The 26034-nt window shown below is 38.2% G+C and overlaps 1 protein-coding gene and 1 pseudogene across 1 annotated transcript; both read right to left on the minus strand.

Annotated features, from left to right (window-relative positions):
- Window positions 1-3325: 3325 nt before the first annotated feature.
- On the minus strand, window positions 3326-4264 carry OR7G48 (olfactory receptor family 7 subfamily G member 48). The gene has a single exon (NM_001389910.1). It carries the CDS (start codon window positions 4262-4264, stop codon window positions 3326-3328), a length of 939 nt encoding a protein of 312 aa, NP_001376839.1.
- Window positions 16081-16969, minus strand: OR7G54P (olfactory receptor family 7 subfamily G member 54, pseudogene; annotated as a pseudogene).

Raw genomic sequence — 26034 nt, forward strand, 5'->3', positions numbered from 1 at the left:
ACAGGGTTATTGTTACCATCTTTCTAAATTCCATATATACGTGTTAGTATACTGTATTGGTGTTTTTCTTTCTGGCTTACTTCACTCTGTATAATAGGTTCCAGTTTCATCCATCTCATTAGAACTGATTCAAATGTATTCTTTTTAATGGCTGAGTAATACTCCATTGTGTATATGTACCCCAGCTTTCTTGTCCATTCATCTGCTGATGGGCATCTAGGTTGCTTCCATGTCCTGGCTATTATAAACAGTGCTGCGATGAACATTGGGGTACACGTGTCTCTTTCCCTTCTGGTTTCCTCAGTGTGTATGCCCAGCAGTGGGATTGCTAGGTCATATGGCAGTTCCATTTCCAGTTTTTTAAGGAATCTCCACACTGTTCTCCATAGTGGCTGTACTAGTTTGCACTCCCACCAACAGTGTAAGAGAGTTCCCTTTCTCTACACCCTCTCCAGCATTTATTGCTTGTAGACTTTTGGATTGCAGCCATTCTGACTGGCATGAAATGGTACCTCATAGTGGTTTTGATTTGCATTTCTCTGATAATGAGTGATGTTGAGCATCTTTTCATGTGTTTGTTAGCCATCTGTATGTCTTCTTTGGAGAAATGTCTATTTAGTTCTTTAGCCCATTTTTTGATTGGGTCATTTATTTTTCATCTACCTAAAGAAACTAAAGACTTATATATAGAAAACTATAAAACACTGGTGAAAGAAATCAAAGAGGACACTAATAGATGGAGAAATATACCATGTTCATGGATTGGAAGAATCAATATAGTGAAAATGAGTATACTACCTAAAGCAATTTATAGATTCAATGCAATCCCTATCAAGCTACCAACGGTATTCTTCACAGAGCTAGAACAAATAATTTCACAATTTGTATGGAAATACAAAAAAACCTCGAATAGCCAAAGCTATCTTGAGAAAGAAGAATAGAACTGGAGGAATCAACCTACCTGACTTCAGGCTCTATTACAAAGCCACAGTTATCAAGACAGTATGGTACTGGCACAAAGACAGAAATATTGATCAATGGAACAAAATAGAAAGCCCAGAGATAAATCCACGCACATATGGACACCTTATCTTTGACAAAGGAGGCAAGAATATACAGTGGATTAAAGACAATCTCTTTAACAAGTGGTGCTGGGAAAACTGGTCAACCACTTGTAAAAGAATGAAACTAGAACACTTTCTAACACCATACACAAAAATAAACTCAAAATGGATTAAAGATCTAAACGTAAGACCACTCCAGTATTCTTGCATGAAAAATCCCAAAGACAGAGGAGACTGGCGCACTACAATCTGAAGAGTTACAAAGAATCAGACGCAACTAACCACAATCTACAATGAACAAGGTTCTTCACCTTTTTAAAGTTCCTCACCACTCCCTGGACTCTCCCTCGACAGTTCCACTGTTTCTACCCCCTCACCCACATGTGGTTCTGACTGATGGCCTCAAATTTTCGTCCTTCTGGGAAGGTGATCTCACTGATCTTCTCTACTTCCCTTTTCTTCTCTCTTGTCTTACTCTCAACATCTCTTTGTCAAAGGAAAGTAGTTCTTCACAGAATAACTTTCCTCATAGAGACACATGAAGAAGTTTTCCATGAGAGCCCTAAGACTAAACGCAATACACTAAGACATCCATGACACAGTTAAATTTATTCAATGATGTTCCTCTGTGTTGACTCTACCAAAATGTGTAAGAAACACAGCAATAACTCAAACAGGGGCTCTGTAATAATTTAGAGGTGTGGGATGGGGAGGGAGATGGGAAGGAGGTTTGAGAGGGAGGGGACATATATATACCTATGACTGATTCTTATTGATATTTGACAGAAAACAACAAAATTCTATAAAGCAATTATCCTTCACTTAAAAAAATAAATTAATTAAAATAAAAAACTAAAAATAAAAAAGATGACTAAAAGAAAAGTGAAAACAGATACATTCTTAGGAATAAGCCAATGAAAAATTTCATAGCAAATAAGATGCCAGAGGAAGATTAAAAACATTTTCCCTGCCTACAAAACAATGATTTATTTTATTATATTACTCAAATATTTATCAGGGAAAACCTGATAAATATAAGAATAAAAGAAAACAAATCAAAGACTTCCCTGGAATCCCAGTGGTTAAGACTTTTGCAGGTGATGGGGATTCAGTACTGCTTGGGGGGGATAAGATCCCAAATGCATTGTGGCCAAAAAAACCAAAACATAAAACAGAAGCAATATTGTAATGAATTCAGTAAAGACTTTAAAAGTGGTCCACAATAAAAGGTAAAAATTTTTAAAAATCAAATTGCTGAAACAATGGAAAAAATACAAGGACTCAAGGGTATAGGAAACTTATGAAACACAATAACACTACTTAAATTTTATTGAGGCATTGTCCTAAGTGTTTATTGTTCTTATAGAGATTAACTTTCCAGCAGTAATTAAACTACAAATGGCAAGCATAAGGCTCAAGAATAATCAATTTCAAATATCAGGAATTGGATTAAGTAGGTGGCATATGATCCATTTCTCAGTGATAAGATTGAAGGTAATACCTTATGGGTGATGCCATGGAAATATCTATTATAAATAGAACTTCAATTAACAACAGACTCATTGAAGGACAGTCAATTTTGTTTGTCTCCAGTAATCATGTCTAGATATGCCTGAATCTATTTCAGCCATCTGAGTCCATGAGGGGAATCAACCTAATATGAAGCCTCTTCATGGAGGAATGAATGAATCTCTAATTTCCTGTTCCTGCACATTTCCTGCCTCTGAAATCCTTGTGATGAAAGATAATTATCTTTATTGTTTGAGCATATTAAGAGTCAGGATTTCTTTATTAGCAAGAAAATTTTCCTCACTGATCAACTTCAAATATTCCACAATCATTTCAAACTGCTGAGATAATCTAATCACAAAATTTTATGGATAATGAAGTCAAGTGTTATGGATGCTAATGTTGCCTAACATATGTCCAATTTACCAGTGACTGGTCTTAAAGATCCCTGAACTGAGGTGTGAAAGATCAACCACGATGTCTTGTAAATATGCTTTACTCTGGGGTACAATTTACATGGTGTCATCCAAGGAAGCAGGCAGAATCTATTTCTTCATGTACACAGACTTGTTTAAATTCTTTCCTTGACCTACACACCTTTCCCCACTTCCCTCGTGCTGGGAACATTCCCCACAAAATTACTATACCATGAACCTCTGCCTCAGATTCAGCTTCTACTGGCTCTAACCAAAACCTTATATTAGAGAATGGGAAGTTTATGTCAAACATCAGAGACCTAGAAAATGACACAATCATAGAATAGTAGGTACTCTACTGAAGAGTTTCCTCAAAGCTCCCTTCATGTCTTTGTTCCTCAGGCTGTAGATGAAGGGGTTCATCGTGGGAGTGACCATGGTGTACATCAATGAAGCCACTGCAGTCTTCCTGGGAGAGTCAGGAATTGCAGAACAAATGTACACTCCAAAACCTGTCCCATAGAACAAGGACACAACTGAAAGGTGAGACCCACAGGTAGAAAAAGTTTTATACTTTCCACCCACTGATGACTGTCTCAAAATAGAGGAGATTATTTTAGTATAAGAGAAAATGATTCCGAAAACAGGAATGCCACCTAATAGGCTAATTGCAAAATAAAGAAGAGCATTATTAATGAGAGTATCAGAGCAGGCAAGCTTGATGACCTGAACAACTTCACAGAAGAAGAGGGAGATTTCCAGTTCCTTGCAGAAGGATAGTGGCAGCACCATCAGAGTGTGGAGCAGGGCATTCCCAATGCTAATGAACAAGGAGAGTAGAGTCAGCATAACACAGAGGTGGGGGTTCACGATGACTGTGTACCTCAGTGGGTGACAAATAGCCACATAGCGGTCATAGGCCATTGCTCCAAGGAGAAAACTTTCCCAACAAACCAAAATCAAGACAAAACAGATCTGAGTGAGGCAACCCGTGTAAGTGATTCTTTGACTCTGTGCTTGCATGTTTACCAGGATCTTTGGGATGATGGTTGTGCTTAAACCAATGTCTGTAAAGGACAGATGGGAGAGAAAGAAGTACATGGGGGTGTGGAGGTGGGAGTCAAAGATGACAGCCAGGATGATGAGCAGGTTTCCCAGGACAGTGACCAGGTACATGGACAGGAACAGGTTGAATAAGATGGTCTTCAGTTTTTCATTCTCTGTCAGTCTCATGAGAAGAAATTCAGAAACAGCTGTTTGGTTTCTGGGTTCCATGATGCTGATGAATCTGATGAATAAGATGTGGTAACAAGACAATAAAATGTGTAGTCACTAGGGAAGCAGCAGTAGTGTTACAAGAAGCATAAACCATCTTGGGAATGGAAAGAAACTAAAGGAGTGGGGAGGGGAGGGAAAGCCTTCTGCATGCATATTTATGTGTTATGTAAAAAAAAAAATCCTAAAGGAAATCAATCCTGAATATTCATTGGAAGGACTGATGCTGAAGCTCCAATGCTTTGGCCACATGATGCAAAGAGCTGACTTATTGGAAAAGAACCTGATGCTGGGAAAGATTGAAGGCTAAAGGAGAAGAGGGTGGCAGAGGATGAGATGGTTAGATAGCACCACTGACTCAGTGGACATGAATTTGAGCAAACTTCAGGAGACAGTGGAGGACAGAGGAAACTGTCATGATGCAGTCCATGGGGTTGCAGAGTTAGACATGACTAAGTGACTGAGTAACAATAAAAATACCCAAAGCTGATGACAGCAGAGCATAAACAGTTCTAGAAAAGGTTACCAACACCTTGGTTGGTTTTTAAAAATATTTATTGGTATTCATAAATCAGAGATGCTTAATTATTGATGCAAAATAAAAAAGAAGTATGAAGATGACATAAGTTATGAAAAGTGACTTGGTTCTAATCATCTGGGGTGGAAAGTGGAAAATGGAGTTGCTTGTCATGTTCGACTCTCTGTGACCCCATGGACTGTAGCCTACCAGGCTCCTCTGTCCATGGGGTTTTCCAGGCAATAGTACTGGAGTGGGCTTCCATTTCCTTCTCCAGGGGATCTTACCAACCCAGGGATTGAACCCGGGTCTCCGGCATTGTAGCAGACACTTTACTGTCAGAGCCACCAGGGAAATCTGGGGTATGTACTCTTTTTATAGCTTTTTCAGGATAAAGTTGTACCCAAATACCTGTCCTCATTTCCAAACATTCACTAAGGATCATTAGGTTACCTGGCTGGCATCGCAGTGAAATGATGTCTGACATCTGTGATATACCAAACCAAAGATCTGTCCTTAGGAAGAAAAGGGTCTGAGTGAGTCACCAGCTCCTGGGCAGGAAGGGTCATCTATGGTAGGAGTCTGTGTGCTGCTTATATCCAAGGAAAGAACTGTGGATAGAAGCGGTAGCAGATAGATTGCAGTCTTGAACCCTAGAGATTCAATTTCCAAAGCTCCTTGTTAACCAAGCAATTTAATGTTGCTGTGATCCCAGGGGAGTGCAAATACTTAAGAAGATTCTACATGGGAAAATTCAGGATGGCTGCTTTCTTGACTCTGTGAGGCCAAGTGTACACTGTCTACTTTTCTGCTCGTGTCCATTTCTAAGTTTTTCATAGAAATGTAAGAGGTTACAGGATCAAGGCAAAACACTAGTGTGAAAGCATACTCTCAGTTCATTTAGTTAGATTTTACCCATTATCTAATAAGTGGGGTTGGTATCCCATATTAATATTAATTAAACTATCTTTCGTCTTTAAAGAATTCAATATTTTCATGTGCTTGTGAACCTGCCTGCCAATACAGGAGACATAAGAGACATGGGTTCAATCCCTGGGTCATAAAGACCCCCTGGAGGAGGGCATGGCAACCCATTCCAGTATTCTTGCTTGGGGAATCCCATGGACAGAGGAGTCTGCAAACTACAGTCCATAGGGTCAAACAGAATCAGACATGAGTGAAGCAACTTAACATGCACACATCAATTTATTTCCTCTATTGTTCACTGCTACTGTATGAAATGTGTTAACATACAATTTTCTGGATATAGTAAAACCAACAGGAAACAAGATATTGTTGTAACTTCATCCCTTACTACTTTAACCTCACTTCCTTCAAACACATAAAATAACAGAAAAACAAGAGATATAAAATTTTAGAAACTAAAGCAGAAGTGGAGATTTGTTATTGAGAAATGAGAGTGAACATAAGAGTTATGGACAGTGTTTGAAACCATGACTATGAGCTTAGAGCAACAGAAAGTTTCAAAAGAAGCCTCCCAGAGAGAACTGAACCAAGCTACGTGATGGCTTGGTGGCTGGATTATTGATACCAAAAAATAGAGAGACAGGAACACAAGCATATCACTAAATGAAAACATCACACCAAAAGGGAAGAAACTTAGGGAATATGAAAAGAACAGAGAACTACAAAAACAACCAGAAAGCAAGTAACAAAATGGCAATAAGTACATACCTATCAAAGGGGTTCCCAAGTAGCTTAGGAACATCCCCTGGAGAAGAAATGGCAACCCACTCCAGTATTCTTGCCTGAGAAATCCCTTGAATGGAGGAGCCTGGAGGCTACCATCCATGGGGTTATAAAAGACTCAGACATGACTTAGCTACTAAACAATAGCAACATACCTATCAATAGCTTTAAATGTCAATGAGCTAAATACACCAATCAAAAGATATAGGGCGGCTTATTGGATAAAATAACAAGATCCACCTATATGTTGCTTACAAGAGACTCACTTCAGAGCTAAAGAACACAGACTGAAAGTGAGGGAATGGAAAAGATATCCATAAAAATAGAATTGAAAAGAAAGCTAGTATAGCAATATTCACATCAGACAAAGTAGATTAAAGTAAGTCTATAATAAAAGACAAATAAGGACATTATAAAGACAGAAAATCAAGAAAGAAGAGGATATAATACTCATTAACATATATGTACCTAATACTTAAGAATCTAAATATATAAAGCAAACTATAACAGATAAAGGCAGAATTTCACAATAAAACAATAATAGTAGATGACTTTAACACTTCACATACATCAGCAAACAGATTATCCACACAGAAAAATCAATTAGGAAATAGTGGCCTTAAATGACATATTAGACTAGTGGTAATCAACATGTATCTATAAGATATTCTATCCAAAAACAACAGAATACAGATTCTTAAAAAAAATTTTTTTATTTTATATTGGGATATAGTTGTTTTACATTGTGTTAGTTTCAGACATATTGCAAACTGATTTATTTATACATATACATATATATCCATTCTTTATCACATCTGTCCCCATACAAGTTATTACAGAATATTGTGCCATATAATGGGTCTATATTGTTTGTCTATTTTATACATAGTGATATAATGTGTATTATATTTCAATGGCACATAGAACATTCTCCAGTATATATCACCAGCCAGGTCACAAAAGATGTCTCAACAAATTTAAGAAGGTAAAAACTATACCAAGCATCTTTTCCAACCACATATGAAACTAGATATCAATTATGAGAATAAAAATGGAAACTGATTATGAGGAAGCACTGTGCAAATTAAATTGTGCAATAGCGTAACTAATGAGGAAATACAACCTTAAGTAAACAGAATTGAGGCAAGGTCTTCTAAGCAATCAAGGAAGAGGTAATATTAAGAATAAAGGTAAGGACTTTCCTGGTGGTCCATTGGATAAGAATCCCCCTTGCCAATGCAGAGGACATAGAATTCGATCCCTGGTCCGGAAAGATTGCACGTGTCACAGAGAACTGAGCCCAGGAGCCACAACTCCTGAGCCTACGTGCTGCAACTACTGAAGCCTGTGCACCTGGAGCTTGCGCTCCGCAACAAGAGAAGCTACGGCAATGAGCAGCCCATGCACTGCGACAAAAACTAGCCCCTGCTCACTGCAACTCGAGAAGGACTGCACACAACAGAAAAATAAAATAAAATAGAATAAAGGTATGATTTTAGAAAATAGAGAAAAGGATAACCTCTATCTCATTTCATAAGGACAAAACAGCCTGGATGCCTGAAGCACACAAGTTTAGAAGAATGGAAAATCACAAGGCATTCTTACTCCTGCAAAATTACTAACAGATTTTTTAAAAATTAAATCTAACAAAGAATAAAAATGGGTAGTGCATTCTGAAAAATCCGGTTTTCCTCCAGGAACACAGGTTGATTTTTGCTCCACAAAGACATGTTGTTTTCTCCCATGCCTCTTTCAAGCCTGTATTAGAATGTGAATTTCTCAGCAAGTCTTCTTGCCCTTCTGTGTAAAATTGCACACATTTACTTATTCTTGTCTTTTTACCATTATTCGTTGTTGTGCAGTCACTAAGTTGTGTCCGACTCTTTGCAACCCCATGGATTGCAGCACACCAGGCTTGCCTGTCCTTCACCACCTTCTGGAGTTTGCTCACATTCATGTCCAGTCAGTGATGCTATCTAACCATCTCATCGTCTGTCTCACCACCCTTTTCCTTTTGCCTTTAGTCTTTCCCAGCACCAGGGTCTTTTCCAATGAGTTGGCTCTTTCGATCAGGTGGCCAAAGTACTGGTGCTTCAGGTTCAGCATCGGTCCTTCCAATGAATATTTAGCATTGATTTCCTTTAGGATTGATGGGTTTGATCTCCTAGCAGTCCAAGGGACTCTCAAGAGTCTTCTCCAACTCCACAATTTGAAAGCATCAATTTTTTGGCACTCAACCTTCTTTATGGTCCAATTCTCACACCCGTACAAGACTACTGGGAAGACCATAGCTTTGACTATATGCTCCTTTGTCAGCAAAATGATATCTCTACTTTTTAGTAAGCTGTCTAGGTTTATCATAACTTTCCTTCCAAGTGTCTATTCTCCATAGCATCTTTCACCATCTGTCAGTTGATATTTTTCTTATGGCGTTGAATTAGGTTACTGAGAGGTAGACACAGAGAAGGGATTAGCATGCAGGAGTTTGGAGGGAGTGCTCCTAGATATATCCTTGTGGAAGAGAAGGTAAGAAAATAAGAGTGGGCAGAGAAAGTGAGTAGGTGCAATGGAGTCCGAGAGTCAGGCTCCAGAGACCCTAAAGGAAGCTTAAGCCTGGACTGTCCCTTCAGAGCTATTCCAAGTTGATGCAAGAGAGGAAGGACTTTAAACACCTTTAATAACTGTACTAGTCAGTTATTAGATGCAACCCTGGAAAAGGGGATGACTTTGGGTGCAGTGGCTTTCTTCTGAAGTTTGCCCCAAAGGGAGTTGCCAGTGAAGGGCTGTTTGCCAGCAGCATACTCTGCCACTGGAGCAATGATTACTTCCTTCCTAAAAGATGATACATAGGAAGATATTGATCTTCCTAAAAGATCAATACATCACATTGTCCTCCACAATATCTCTTGTATGTCACCTGTTTCCTCTTTTGAGCTTAAAAGAGTTATTTACTAGCAAAAAGTAGTTTGTTTGTGAATAGCATAGCATTGCAATTATGGCAAGTACATTATAGCAAAAGCAACAGGCCAAGACCAACAAACAAAGGACAAAATTTTGTTTTACAGACAAAAAGGAAGACATTGGGAGCAGTTGTCTTGAATGAAAATTCCACTGGAGAAAAGCAAAATTTCCAGGTGATGAAAGCATCTCATTGGCTGAGTTGATGGGGGTGGTCAGTTCCTTGTGGGAGATCCAAGGTACATCTTTTCTTTGGGGGTCAGTGATTGCTGATTCTTCACTGCTGATGATTATTCTGCTAGGGTCTGTAATTGACAGACCTTTGGGTAATGGCCCATGAGTGGTATTGCATGAGAGCTCCCCTTTCTGGACTCCTGATTATGTTTTACTGAGGCTTTCTTTTATTAATTTCACCTCCCCTCATGGATGAACACTTTCTGAGCACTGGGACTTCCACCTGTTTGTGCCCTGTTCTACATCAGCATGACAAATGGTCTGGCAACAGTGTGTTCTAAATTAACATTTGATGAAGGAATGAATGAATAAGTGAAAAAATATGTGTATTAGAACTCTTGAATATGATTTGACACACTTATAAAGAGAAAGACATAGAATTATTTTCTATAAATGGAGAAAAAGCATTTGAATGAAATTTCCCTCCATGATGATAAAAAAAATAGTGAAACAAATATAGAAGAAATGGCCTTAACTCAAAAAAGGGTATTTCAGATAATCAGCAGTAAATGAAATACTTCATGGTCAAATATTCAAAACATTTCCTTTACTATTGTTTTATTTGATTATAACTGACATACAATGCAGCATTAGTTTCCAAAACTTAGTGATTCAATATTTTTGTACCTTATGAAATGATCACTGTGATAAGTCTTAGTTATTATCTGTCACAAGTTATTACAATATTATTGACTGTTTTCTCCATGCTGTATATGACATCCCTGTGACATATTTTACAACTGGAAGTTTGTACTGCTTAATCCCTTCCATCTTTTTTGCCCAATCCCATATCCCTTCCTTTCTGAAAACCACCAGTTTGTTCTCTGTACCTATGAATCTATTTCTGCCAAAACATTCCCTTGAAAATCAAGAACAGGTGCCAAAAAATGCCACTTTCATTCAAAAAAACATAGTGTAGGTTTGAGTTATTAAGGACAAATAAACATATAACCATTAGCAAATAATATTAGCATCTAAGTAGAGAATGTAAAGAAACCTATAGGTAATTTATTAGAAAGAACAATAGAATGTAGAAAGTTTGCTGTAATCAAAATAACTATACAAATATTAATCACATGTTTTACAAAGTAAAATTTATTTAGAAAGCATGATTTCTAAAATATATTTTTGAGAAAACATCAGATAAATACATGGAAATATTCTAAGAAAAGATGTGAAAGCATATTATAGAAAAGTCTGTAACATTTTATAGAAGGATGCTAAAGTAAACCTAAAAAATGGAAAGAATATTCTAATTTTGGATAGCTATACACAATATATATCATAGACATGTCAATTTTCCTCAAATTTACTTAGATTTAAAGTAAATCCTGAAATTTTATTATTATTTAAAAGGCTGATATTATGAAATTTTATATGAAAAAGCGATAGAGAAAGAATATTCAATTTATTAGCATATGGGAAAAAAAGTGAAGTACTTGCCTTACCAAATATCAAAATATGGAGTAATAGTAAATAAAATGGCATGGTTCTGGAACAGATAGAAATAGAGGACCAATTAAACTCCTACTTGTACCAAAATTTTACTGAGGACAGGGGAGGCATTGGACATTTTCTTTTTTCTTTTATTTTTTTAAATTTTATTTTATTTTTAAACTTAACAATATTGTATTGGTTCTGCCATATATCGAAGTGAATCCACCACAGGTATACACGTGTTCCCCATCCTGAACCCTCCTCCCTCCTCCCTCCCCGTACCATCCCTCTGGGTCGTCCCAGTGCACCAGCCCCAAGCATCCAGTATTGTGCACTGAATCTGGACTAGCGACTCGTTTCATATATGATATTATACATATTTCAATGCCATTCTCCCAAATCATCCCACCCTCTCTCTCTCCCACAGAGTCCAAAAGACTGTACTATACATCAGTGTCTCTTTTGCTGTCTCGTATACAGGATTATTGTTACCATCTTTCTAAATTCCATATATATGCGTTAGCATACTGTATTGGTGTTTTTCTTTCTGGCTTACTTCACTCTGTATAATAGGCTCCAGTTTCATCCACCTCATTGGAACTGATTCAAATGTATTCTTTTGAATGGCTGAGTAATACTCCATTGGGTATATGTACCACAGCTTTCTTATCCATTCATCTGCTGATGGACATCTAGTTTGCTTCCATGTCCTGGCTATTACAAACAGTGCTGCAATGAACATTGGGGTACACGTGGACACTTTCTTAAAAACAATGTGACATTGCAGAGAAAGGATCTGACCTTTTAATAAATAGTGCTGAGAATAGAAATTAGTGTATCTATGCAATAACAGTAGAAATGATAATAGAAATTATTGTCAATCATCTCTTAAATAATCATCTCTTAATTTCAATCATCTCTTAAATAAAATAAATGCAATCCAATGATGAAAAAAGTGATTAATTCAGCCAGTTTGTAATTATATGATAATGGTTTAATATCCTACAATTACAATGAACACCTACAGCTCAACAATAAAAATATAAACAAAAACATGACTAACTAATGGGAAAAGGGCTTGAACAGATTTTCTCCAGAGAAAATATACAAATGGCCACAAGCACATGAAAACATGTTCAACATCACCAGTCATTAAGAAAGTGCAAAACAAAACCACAATGAGGTACCTGATAGGCAGAATTATCATTATTACTAAAAAGAAGAATGAGGAGAAGTAAGGGGAGGGGAGGAAGAAGAAGCAAAGAAGGAGAAGAAAAAGGAATTCTCTGGCAGTTCAGTGGTTAGGACTCCATGTTTTCACTGCCATGGGACCTGGTTCAATCTCTGGTTGGGCAGCTAAGATCCTGCAAGCTGCTTGGCAAAAAAAAAAAAAAAAGAAGAAGAAGAAGAAGAGGAAGAGGAAGATGAAGAGAACAAGTGTTGGCAATGATATAGAGAAATTTGAACCCATGTGGAATGTTGGTAATGTAAACAGTGTGGCTACTATTGAAGATGGTATGGCATTTCCTCAAATATTAAAAGTAGGCTTAGCATCTGAACGCAGAGTTCCAAAGAATAGCAAGGAGAGATAAGAAAGCCTTCATCGGTGATCAAAGCAAAGAAATAGAGGAAAACAATAGAATGGGAAAGACTAGAGATCTCTTCAAGAAAATTAGAGATACCAAGGGAACATTTCATGCAAAGAAAACGCAATAAAGGACAGAAATGGTATGGACCTAACAGAAGCAGAAGTATTAAGAGGTGGCAAAAATACATAGAACTATACAAAGAAGAACTTCATGACCCAGATAAGCACGATGGTGTGATCAGTGGACTAGAGCCAGACATCCTGGAATGCGAAGTCAGATGGGCCTTAGGAAGCATCACTACGAACAAAGCTAGTGGAAGTGATGGGATTCCAGTTGAGCTATTTCAAATCCTGAAAGATGATGCTGTGAAAGTGCTGCACTCAATATGCCAGCAAATTTGGAAAACTCAGCAGTGGCCACAGGACTGGAAAAGGTCAGTTTTCATTCCAATCCCAAAGAAAGGCAATGTCAAAGAATGCTCAAATTACCGCACAATTGTACTCATTTCACATGCTAGCAAAGTAATGCTCGAAATTCTCCAAGCCAAGCTATGGATCATCAAGAAAGCACATCAAAGAAGCACATCGTGCTGTGCTATGCTTAACTGCTCAGTTGTGTCCGACTCTGCAATCCCATGGACTGTAGCCCACCAGGCTCTTCTGTCCATGGGGATTCTCCAGGCAAGAATACTGGAGTATGTTGCCATGCCCTCCTCCAGGGGATCTTCCCAACTCAGGAATAGAACCCAGGTCTTTTGCACTTCAGGCAGATTCTTTACTGTCTGAACCACCAGGGACATTATTAAGCCTTAAAAAGAATGGAAATTCTAATGCGTACTACAACATGAATGAATCTTGAGGACATTATGCTAAGGGAAATAAGCCAGTCACAAAAGGAAAAATAATGTATGATTCTACTTACATGAGGTACCTAGAGTAGTCAAATTCAAAGTCACACAAATTAGAATGAGGTTGCCAGGGCCAGGGGACAAGAAGGGATAGTGTGTTATTGTCAATAGGTACACATTTCAGTTTTGTGAGATGAACAGTTCTATGGATGGATAGTGGTGATGAAAATACAACAGTGTGAATGAACTTAACGCTAGCAAACTCTGCACTTAAAAAGAATTCATTTGGAAAAAATAATTCATTTGGTTAATTTCCAAAGCATTCTTGAGAGAGAACAATGCTTCAGGGAGGCATTCACTTCCTGACTTCAAACTGTATTACAAAGTTAAAGTAATCAAACCAGAATTATATTGGCATAAAAATGTACATTGACCAAAACAACAGAACCAAGAGCCTGTATCAAATCAACATGATATACACCTTAATATTATATAATTTTACATGTCAGTTATATCTCAATAAAGCTTAAAAAAATATCAAATACTGAAAATCAAATACTGGCTGCAAAAATTCAATTCCTGTTGTAATGATTACATTTCCTCCTCCTTTTCTGTGCCATTTCCATTTCTGTCTAGCTTATAAGGATTCATGTGATTACATTTAGGACCTGCCCACAATATTTGGCACAATAGTTCCTCTACAAAGATTCTAATTCCAAATTAGCAACATTCACGCTTTTATTTAGAATGTGACCAAATTGTTTTGAGGATCACTATTCAATCCATTATAGAAATATCTTCTAGTTGGCTTCATGGAAAATGCTATAATCATCTGATTCAAAGAAGGACAGTTATGGGTCCGTCTTTGAAAATCATGTGCATATATGACATCTTCATCTGGTGCCACCACTGAGGAGAACTAGTCCCAGGACAAGACAAAACATGAATGATTGAATGAATCCCTGCTCCCTCTTTTTATATATCTCTTTCCTCTGAAGTCCTTGATGTGAAAGATAACTCTCTTTATTGTTTGGGTATATTAGAGTTAGAGATTCTTTTCCTTATTGGAACTGAAGGTTTCCTCACTAATGAAGTTCAAATATCTCTCAGTCATCTCAAACTACTGATATCCTTTAATTTTGCTAATTTCATAGGTAATGAAATTGAGTGTGGTAGATACCTAATGTCTTCAGAAAGTTATGGTTTACCAGTGACCAATCTAATTCATTATGAAGTCAGTGACTTAAAGGTCACGTTTCTTACTTCACTGATGAAAGTGAAAGAGGAGAGTGAAAAAGTTGGCTTAAAGCTCAACGTTCAGAAAACTAAGATCATGGCATCTGGTCCCATCACTTCATGGCAAATGGATGGGGAAACAGTGGAAACAGTGGCTGACTTTATTTTTCTGGGCTCCAAAATCACTGCGGATGGTGACTGCAGCCATGAAATTGAAAGACACTTGCTCCTTGGAAGGAAAGTTATGACCAACCTAGATAGCATATTAAAAAGCAGAAGTAATTAGCCTCTAATTAAAATAAATAAATTTGAATTAAAAATACACAAAAAATTTAAAAAAAAGCAGAGACATTACTTTGCCAACAAACGTCCGTCTAGTCAAGGCTATGGTTTTTCCAGTAGTCATGTATGGATGTGAGAGTTGGACTATAAAGAAAGCTGAGCACTGAAGAATTGATGCTTTTGAACTGTGGTGTTGGAGAAGACTCTTGAGAGTCCCTTGGACTGCAAGGAGATCCAACCAGTCTATCCTAAAGGAGATCAGACCTGGGTGTTCATTGGAGGGACTGATGTTGAAGCTGAAACTTCAATACTTTGGCCACCTGATGCGAAGAGCTGACTCATTTGAAAAGACCCTGATGCTGGGAAAGATTGAGGGCAGGAGGAGAAGGGGATGACAGGAGATGGTTAGATGGCATCACTGACTCAATGGACATGGGTTTGGGTAAACTCTGGGAGGTGGTGATGGACAGGGAGGCCTAGCATGTTGCGGTTCATAGGGTCACAAAGAGTCGGACATGACTGAGCAACTGAACTGAACTGAACTGAATTATCATGAGTCTGGGGTACAACTGATATGGTTGTAACATTGATCAAATGGAAGCTGGTCTTCAGAAGTGACCACAGTCCTGCTTCAATATGCCCTTGTCCTACATAGCTTCTAGAATATGACTTCTTATGAGAATGACCTCCCCCCAAAATATCATTAAAACTAGAACCCTTGTCTCGGGCTCTGCTTCTATAGAACCTGAGCAAAAAAATTAAATTTAAAGAATTTAAATCATGTGTCAAATATAATAAGCAAGACAGAAAGTTTCAATCCTAAATTAAAATTAATCTGGCCATTCTGTTGTCTGGCTATTTCAGAAGAATTTGGTGATGAAGGAATCAGGTGCTATGGCTCACCCAAGATTTCTATCCCTCTGCTTCAACACAGAAACACAAGTCCAAAGTATATATGGCACAATCATAAAAAAGAAGGTACATCACCGATGAGTTTTCTTAAGGCTCACTTCATGTCACTATTTCTCAGGCTGTAGGTAAAAGGAATCATCATTTGAGGAACCACAATGTACATAACTGAACCCACTGCTTCTGTCTTCCTAGATGAGTCAGTAACCACAGAACTAACGTGAACTCCAAAACTGCCCCATAGAATAAGAACACAACTGAGAGGTGAGCCCCACAGGTGGAAAAAGCTTTAAGCTTTGCTCCTGCTGAAGGCATTCTCAAAACAGAGGAGACAATTTAAGTGTAAGAGAAAATGATCCCTAAAAGAGGAATACCACCAAACAGGCTAGCTACAGAATATATCAGGATGTTATTGATGAGGGTATCAGAACAAGCCAGCTTGATGACCTGAGCAAATTCACAGAAGAAGAGAGAGGTCCTTGCAGAAGGACAGTCTCAATAACATCAGACAATGGAGTAAGCCAACCATAGTGCTAATGAACAGTGAACGTAGAATCAGCAGAACACAGAGTTGGGGGTTCATGGTAACTGTGTACCTCAAGGGGTAACAAATGGCCACATGGCGATCATAGGCCATTGCTGCAAGGAGAACATTCTCCATACCACCAAAAACCTGAACAAAACCAATCTGGGTGAGGCAGCCTGTATGAATAATGTGCTGTATCTGTGCTTGGATGTTGACCAGCATCTTTGGGATTGTGGTAGTGCTTATACAGACATCAATAAAGCAGAAGTTGGAAAGAAAGAAGTGCATGGTGGGGGGGAGGTGGGAGTCAGAGATGACAGCCAGGATGATGAGCAGGTTTCCCAAGACAGTAATCAGGTACATGGACAGGAACAGACAGAAGAGGAGGGGCTGTAGTTCTGGATTATGTTAGTCCCAGGAGAAAAAATTCTGAAATATCTGTTTGATTTCTGGGCTCCATGTTGTTGATGAATCTGAAGGGAAAATGGCATGAAAAGAAAAGCAAATGAATGGTCTCCAGATGAGAAGCGCCAGCATCAATTGGGAACTTGTTAGAAATGCTAACTGTAGGTGTCACTCCAGATGTACTGCTGATAAACATTGGAGGTAACATCCAGAAATCTAAGTTTTAACAGACTCTCCAGATGAATTTGATAGATGTCATAATTTTTAAAACAGTGCTGGAGAGGGTGTAGAGAAAAGGGAACCCTCTTACACTGTTGGTGGGAATGCAAACTAGTACAGCCACTATGGAGAACAGTGTGGAGATTCCTTTAAAAACTGGAAATAGAACTGCCTTATGACCCACTGCTGGGCATACACACTGAGGAAACCAGAATTGAAAGAGACACGTGTACCCCAATGTTCATCGCAGCACTCTTTATAATAGCCAGGACATGGAAACAACCTAGATGTCCATCAGCAGATGAATGGATAAGAAAGCTGTGGTTCATATACACAATGGAGTATTACTCAGCCATTAAAAAGAATACATTTGAATCAGTTCTAATGAGGTGGATGAAACTGGAGCCTATTATACAGAGTGAAGTAAGCCAGAAAGAAAAACACCAATACAATATGCTAATGCATATATATGGAATTCAGAAAGATGGTAACAATAACCCTGTATACGAGACAGCAAAAGAGACACTGATGTATAGAACAGTCTTGTGGACTCTGTGGGAGAGGGAGAGGGTGGGATGATTTGGGAGAATGGCACTGAAGCATGAATAATATCATATATGAAACAAGTCACCAGTCCAGTTTCGATGAACGATACTGGTTGCTTGGGGCTGGTGCACTGGGACGACTCAGAGGGATGGTACGGGGAGGGAGGAGGGAGGAGGGTTCAGGATGGGGAACACGTGTATACCTGTGGTGGATTCATGTTGATATATGGCAAAACCAATACAATATTGTAAAGTTAAAAAAAATAATAATAATAAAAAAACAGTGCATGAATAAAAGAAGTAATTCTATGTATATTTTGAACCTAAGAGAATATCCAGTAGCAACAGTTTTTGGTCATTTGAAGAGCCAGGATTAGAAGATAAGACAAAATATGATACAAAATAATCAGGCATCCAAACAGGACTGTTTCTGTAAAGCAGCGGTCTTCCCTTACCTGGGGGAGACAGAAGTGGCCAAGACAGCCTTTATTATTTACTGTATTACTTAGACTCAAACACTTTGAATTTAATCCAAGACCAGTACTTTTTTTGAGAATGCTCAAAGTAATTCAACTGTATGAGAAGCTTCCAGGTTCTCATTGTACAATGAAAACTATCAGAAAACTGTATCTGGATATTGCAATGAATAGAATAGAAATGAACAGAAAAAGAGCAGCCAAAATAGTATTCAGCACATGGGACTCTCATACTGACATTTCTTATTATGGTTTTCTTTTTCTGTCATAAACAATGGCACCTGGCAAGTTTCATTCTTCAGAAGGAAGCAGTGGGATGGAGCAAGTCAAAGAAAGACAACAATAGAAAGAGAGAATATCCCTAGCATGACAGCTGCAAATTTCAGGGAAGTGTTTATGAGATGAAACTCAAGCTGGGAACATTTACCATGTAGATAAGGAATGAAGGAAATGTCCATGATATAAATATTCATTTGCCATGAACACATGATGAAATATATGATCATTAAGTGTATTAATGATCAATGAATGATCAATGCATATATAAATCAATACAAGTAATGGAAACCTATAAGAAAAAGAATTTGAATGACAAACTATGGCATTTGAAAATTTTATATTTATATATATATTGAATTGTTACAAGTGATAATCCATAATAAAAATAAACCTATAGAGCAAAAAAAAAAAATGGATATGAAGGGCTTGGTATCCACCCAGTCAATAGTATCAAATTCACCCACTTAATGGTCCTCATTCAAGGTGTTTTTATTGCAAGAAATAATGCAGATATATGTGAACAACTCACATCATGTGTTGGCACAATCTTATTTTCCTTCCCAAGGTAATCACTGTATGAACATAATATACATTAATTTTCAGCAATTTTTATTATAACTAGTGTTACTGCTCCAAAAATATGTTGTTTTTTATTTCGAAAGCTTTCAAAAACAACATATTTTTGGAGCAGTAACACTAGTTATAATAAAAATTACAAATCTAAACAACTTAATTCACAGAAACAGAGAGTAGAATGGTGGCTACCAGAGGCTACAGGGTTGGAGAAATAGAGAGATGCTGGTCAAAGCATACAAGCTTTCAGTTATAAGATGATAAGTTCCAGGGATCTAATGTACAGCATTATGACTTTAGTTAACAGTACTGTATTTTATAACTGAAAGTTTCTTACTGTATCAAATCATCACATTCTGAACCTTAAACTTATACAGTGTCACTGGTCAAAGTGTAGGTGAAAGTGTTAGTGGTGTATCACTTTTTGCGACCCCATGGACTATAGCCCACCAGGCTCCTCTGTCCATGGGATTCTCCAGACAAGAATCAAGAATAGTGGGGTGGGTTGCAATTTCCTTCTCTGGGGCATCTTCCCAACCCAGGGATTGAAACCAGGTCTCCTGCATTGCAGGGAGATTCTTTACCATCTGAGCCACGAGGGAAGCCCATTATTGGTCCATTGTATCTCAATTTAGTTGGGAAAAAATAATAATACCAACACATTATTCTATTTTAATAAGAATAATATCCTTACGACTTAATAAGGATAATATTATTCTGAAATAATGTTCTATTTTAATAGTGTCTGCCATATTCTATTTTAATAGTGATCTGTTGCTCCCCCAAGAAAAATTTCGTATTCTGATTTTTAAAGCAGAATTTCATGGATTTTTCTTGGTAATTTCTCTACTCTGTCTAAATTTGAAAAAATTATAGATGAATTTTCCTGAGGCTTGATCTTTTAAAAATTGAATTAAAAGGTATATTTTCTGACCAGGGCTGGGGGACTCTATCATGCCAGCCACCAGGTGCTAGTAAAGGCTCCCACTAGGGCTGGATCTTTCATGCTCGTGGCTGCCGGCTTCCCCACGCACTTGTAGCTGGGGATCCTACAACCCTGGGCAGCTCTGCTGCCACCACCATGCCCTGTCCTCATAGGCAGATTTGAGCTCCAGGGCAGCCTCAGGAGAAAATACACAGAAGTGCGGCTAAAACCACAGCTGAGCCCCAGGGGTGTGGCAACTAGGGAAGAGGAACAAAAATCTTTCCTTGGAATTGCAGATTAGATACTATGATCATCTCTGAAAAGTCTGAATAGACTGTGAGTGTTCTCGCAACTAAGACTTGTGTAGCGGTAGCAGCTGTGGACTCTGGGCTCAAGCACATGTGGGAGCTGGCCCAGGTCAGAGTCTGAGCTGCCCCCACAGTGCCCACAGTGGGTCCAGAGGCCTACTTAGAGGTGTTAGAAAGTCTCCAGGGGAGGCAGAGGTTGGCTGTGGCTCCTGGTGGGGGCAAAGACACTGACAGCTGAGATGCCAGGAAAATATTCTTATTTTGCTTTGTTCTGTTGTTTCTCTTATTGTTTTATTTTTATTTGTTTAATGTAAAAAATTAAAAAATATTTTTAATTTTTTCTATTTTTCTTTTCTTTGTTGTTTTTTCCCTTGTTTTCATTTGGGGTTCTTTTGTTGTTCTCTTGTGTTTTTTTTTTTTTTTTGGTCATTGTCTTTGTTTTTATTATTTAATTTTATTAATTAATCAATATATTCTTTACTTCTTTGCTTTTAAAATAAATTTATTTATTTTAACAGAAGAATAATTACTTTACAATTTTGAGATGGTTTTTGCTATACATCAATATGAATTGGCCATAGGCATACATGTGCCCCTTCCATCCTGAAGCTCTCTCTCACCTCCCTCCCCACCCCATCCCTCCAGGTTGTCACAGAGCACCAGCTTGGGATGCCCTGCATCATATACCAGACTCCCACTGACCATTTTACATATGGCAATTTATATGTTTCAATGCTATTCTCTTAAATCATCCTACTCTCTCTTTCTCCCACTGAGTCCAAAAGTTTGTTCTTTATGTCTGTATCTCCTTTGCTCCCTTGCATGTAAGATCATTGGTACCATCCTTCTAGATTCCATATATATGTGTTAATATATAATATTTGTCTTTCTCTTTATGACTTACTTCACTCTGTAAAATAGGCCCTAGGTTCACCCACCTCGTTAGAACTGACTCAAATGCATTCTTTTTTTTATAGCTGAGTAATATTCAATTATGTATATGTATCACAACTTCCTTATTCATTCACCTGCTGATGGACTTCTAGGTTACTTCCATGTTCTAGCTGTTGTAAATAGTGTTGCAGTGAACACTGGGGTGTATGTGTCTTTTTCAATTCTGGTTTCCTAAGGGTATATGCTGGAGAAGGAAATGGCAACCCACTCCAGTACTCTTGCCTGGAAAATCCCATGGGCAGAGGAGCTTGGCAGGCTGCAGTCCATGGAGTCTCACACAGTCGGACAGGACTGAAGCGATTTAGCAGCAGCAGCAGCAGGGTATATGCATAGTAGTGGCATTGCTGGGTCATATGGTTTTGTTTTTGTTTATTTAGTTTTGCTTTTACCATTTGTTTTGGGCTTTGCCTGCCCATTTGTTTTCTTTTTCTTTTTTAAAACTCCTTTGCTGCTGCTTATTTGTTTTTGTCTGCTGTTTATCTTAGGTGTTGTTTGTCTGTTTGTGTCCCCTCCCCACATCTTTTTTTGCTCTTTCTTTTTGGCTGTGTTGTGTGGCTTGAATCCATATTGTGAAAATGACTATACTACTCAAAGCAATCTATAGTTTCAATGCAATTCTTATAAAATTATCAATGGTATTTTCATAGAAATAGAACAAATAATTTTGCAATTTTTATGGAAACACAAATGACCCCAAATAGCTAAAGCAATCTGCAAGAAAAATGGAGCTGGAAGAATTGGGACCTCTGACTTCAGACTATACTATAAAGCTACAGTAATCAAGACAGTATGTTACTGGCACAAAAATTGAACTATAAAGCAAGGGAACAAGATAGAAAGCCCAGAGATAAACCCGCTTTGTGGGTCACCTAATCTATGACAAAGGAGGCAAGAATATACAATGGAGGAGAGTATCTTCAATGAGTGGTTCTGGGAAAACTGGACAGCTACGTGCAAAAGAATGAAATTAGGACACTTCCTAACATCATACCCAAGAATAAACTAAAACGGATTGAAGACCTAAATGTAAGGCAGGAATAAAATTCTTTAGGGGAAAATATAGGCAGAACGTCCTTTGACAGAAATTGTAGCAAGATCTTTTTTCATCCACCTCCTGGAGTAATGCAAATAAAAAAAGTAAATAAGTGGGATCTAATTAAATTCAAAAGATTTTTCATATCAAAGGAAGTCATAAACAAAACAATAAGACAACCCTCAGAATGGGAGAAAATATTTGCAAATGAAGCTACAGACAAGGGATTAATTTCCAAAATATAACAACAGCTCAATGATTGAAACACACATGAAAAGATGCTTATCATCACTAATTATTAGAGGAAGCAAGTCAAAACTACAATGAGTTATCACTTCACACAGGTCAGAATGGCCATCATCAACAAAATCTATGAACAATAAATGCCATAGAGGGTGTGGAGGTAAAGGAACCCTCATGCACTATTTGTGGGAATGTAAGTTGATACAGCCACTATGGAGAAGAGTATAAAGAGTCCTTTAAACACAAAAAAATAGAACTACTATAAGACCCAGCAATCTCACTCCTGGGCATATTCCCTGATAAACCATAATTCAAAAAGATATAAGCACCCCAATATTCATTGCAGCACTATTTACAACAGCCAGGATATGGTGGTGGTGGTTTAGTTGCTAAGTTCTGTCTGACTCTTGCGACCCCATGGACTGTAGCCCACCAGGCTCCTCTGTCTATAGAATTTTCCAGATAAGAATACTGGAGTGGGTTGCCATTTCCTTCTCTAGGGGACCTTCCCAACCCAGGGATCAAACCCAGGTCTCCTGAACTGCAGGCAGATTCTTTACCGACTGAGCTACCAGGGAAACACAACTTACAGGACATGGAAGTAACCTAACTGTCCATCAACAGAGGAATGGATAAAGATGTGGAACACATATACATTGGAATGTTACTCAGCCATAAAAAAGAACAATATAAAGCCATTTGCAATCACACGGATGGATCTAGAGTTTGTCATACTGAGTGAAGTAAGTCAGACACAGAAAGACAAATATCATGTGATAACTCTTATATGTAGAATCTAAAAAAAAAAAAAAATGGGTACAAGTGAACTTACTTACAAAACAGAAGTAGAGGACTTCCCTAGTGGCACAGTGGATGAGAATCCGCATGCCAATGCAAGGGACACAGGTTCGATCCCTGCTCTGGGAAGATTCCATGTGCCTCAGAACAACAAAGCCCATGAGCCACAACTACTGAGCCCATGAACTAGAGCCTGCAAACTGCAACTACTGAAGCCTGCGTGCTCCAGGGTCCATGAACCACAATGATTAAACCTGTGTGCCACAGTTATTGAAGCTAGCAGACCCTAGAGCTCACATACTGCAACTACTACTGAAGCCCAGGCGCGCTGAGCCTGTGCTCTGCAGTGAGAGAAGCCACAGAAATGGAAGCTGCACACTACAACTAGAGAGTAGCTCCCGCTTGCTGCAGCAGGAGAAAAGCCCACAGCAATGAAGATCCAGCACAGCCCAAAATAAATATTTTTAAAAGTTGTTTTTAATATGGTATAAGAAAATATCAATAAAATTTTGGAATCAATTTTATTTTATTGAGGTATAATTGCTTTACAATGTTGTGTTTCTGTTGTACAATGAAGTAAATCAGCCACATATATACACATATATCGCCTCCCTCTTGGATCTGCCTCCCAACCACCCCCATCACACCCATCTAGGTCATCACACTGAGCTGAGCTTCCTGTGCTTTATAGCAGGTTCCCACTCGCTATCTATTTCACATGTGATAGTGTGTATGTCAATCCCAACCTCCCGGTTTGTCCCTCCCTCCCCTCCCCCTCTGTGTCCACTTGCTTCTCTATTCCTGCTTTGGAAATAGGTAAAAATCTTTTCAAAAGTGGATATATGCCTATGTATAACTGATTCACTTTGCTGTACAGCAGAAATGAACACAGTATTAGAAATCAATTGAAGTCCAAAAATTTCTTTTAGAAAATCTAAAAATAGAGCTAATGTGTGATTCAGCTATTCTACTTCTGGGCCTATATTCAGAGAAAATCATGGTTCCAAAGATACATCCACTCCAATATTCATTGCAGCACTATTTACATTAGCTAAAACATGGAAACAACCTAAATATTGATCAATAGATGAATGGATAAAGAACATGTGGTACATATGTACAATGGAATATTACTCAGTCAAAGAAAAGGATGCGATAATGCCATTCACAGTAACATGGATGAACCTAGAGTTTATCATTCTAAGTGAAATATGCTAGTTAGAGAAAGACAAGTATCATATGGCATCACTTATATGCAGGATCTAAAAAAATGATGCAAATGAATTTACTTACTAAACCGAAACAGACTCACAGACACAGAAAACAAAGTGATGGTTACTAAACGGGTAAGGAAGGGGAGTTACATTGGAAGTTTGGGATTAACATATACACACTATTGTATGTAAAATAAACAAGAACCTACTGTATAGCATAGGAGCTATATTCAATGTCTTATAAAAATCTATTATGAAAAAGAATCTGAAATATTATATATATATTTAAAAGGGAAATGTTGAAATTTTTGATAAACAACTTGGACATCAGAGATAAGGAGAGAGGTCAGTCTCCTTGTGAAAAGAGGAAGGATCTAGATCCTTACTAATACTTACTTTTGAAATTTTCATCTTCCATTAAATTAGCAAATCCTTAGAGTTTGAGAGACCATGGACCAATTTGTCTAATTACCTGCTATGTGCACGGAGACCTCGAGGCTGCACCACTGTAAATAATTGGCCTGTGCTTCCCAGCCCTTCAAATAGCCAGCTCTATTCCAGTGAGTCCCATACCTGTGTATCTCAGCTTCCCAGAGTTGTGGTCTGCCCCAGAAGTTCCATTCTTGAGTCTGCCTTGCTGCCAGGCCTGAGGACACAGCTTCAGCCCTCATCCAACAGCAGGTAGGAGAGGGGCAGCCAATCTGTAATCCTCAGTCCTGGTCCAGCAGAGTCATAGCACAGCCCAGAGAGTGCCAAGTGCAGTGAGAGACACTGAATGCAGGAAGGATGGGGGAGCCATGTTTGATCACTGTCAAGGCAGTGGGACAGTTGAGATAGCCAGTGAGAGGGAACCGTTACATAGATAAGGTCAAAGGCTTACGAAGTTGATTTGTTGTGAGTGTTGGAGATCATAGAACTCTTGTTTAAAATTCTTTTTTTTAGTGTCTATTTTTTTAATTGAAGGACAATTGCTCTACCATATTGTTTATTTAAAATTCTATTTCATCCCACACTTACTGTCCTTCCATTCCCATCTTTTCTAACTGACAAAGAAATAGGTCCCTCTAAACTGTGCTTAAGTGAAGACTGAGCGACTTCACTTTCACTTTTCACTTTCATGCATTGGAGAAGGAAATGGCAACCCACTCCAGTGTTCTTGCCTGGAGAATCCCAGGGACGGGAAGCCTGGTGGGCTGCTGTCTGTGGGTCGCACAGAGTCGGACACAACTGAAGTGACTTACAGATGATAGTGAAGAAAATGATATCAGGAACCATAGTATCACAAACCTTTAATTTGGATTCCAACTGCCAGGAGCCAAGCTAAATTACCTCTCCCACATTACCTCTCCCACATTACCTCTCCCACAACATGCATGAGCATCACTTTACAGTTGAGGATAGGAACACAATATTTTTATGAAATTTTTATCAGGCCATGGAGCGGAAAAGGGGGTTAAGTCGGATTTGAATGAGGACAGTGAAACGTTATACATAAGGCACCTAGAAAATATCCTCCTCTGCTAATATAGCCTGGATTCCAGGACTGAATGTAG

Source organism: Bos taurus, chromosome 7, assembly GCF_002263795.3.
Source record: "Bos taurus isolate L1 Dominette 01449 registration number 42190680 breed Hereford chromosome 7, ARS-UCD2.0, whole genome shotgun sequence".
In the NCBI taxonomy this organism is placed as follows: domain Eukaryota; kingdom Metazoa; phylum Chordata; class Mammalia; order Artiodactyla; family Bovidae; genus Bos; species Bos taurus.

What these genes read in the sequence shown, in the direction of transcription:
- OR7G48 (NM_001389910.1), bottom strand. Translation starts at nt 4,264, where the DNA reads ATGGAACCCAGAAACCAAACAGCTGTTTCTGAATTTCTTCTCATGAGA.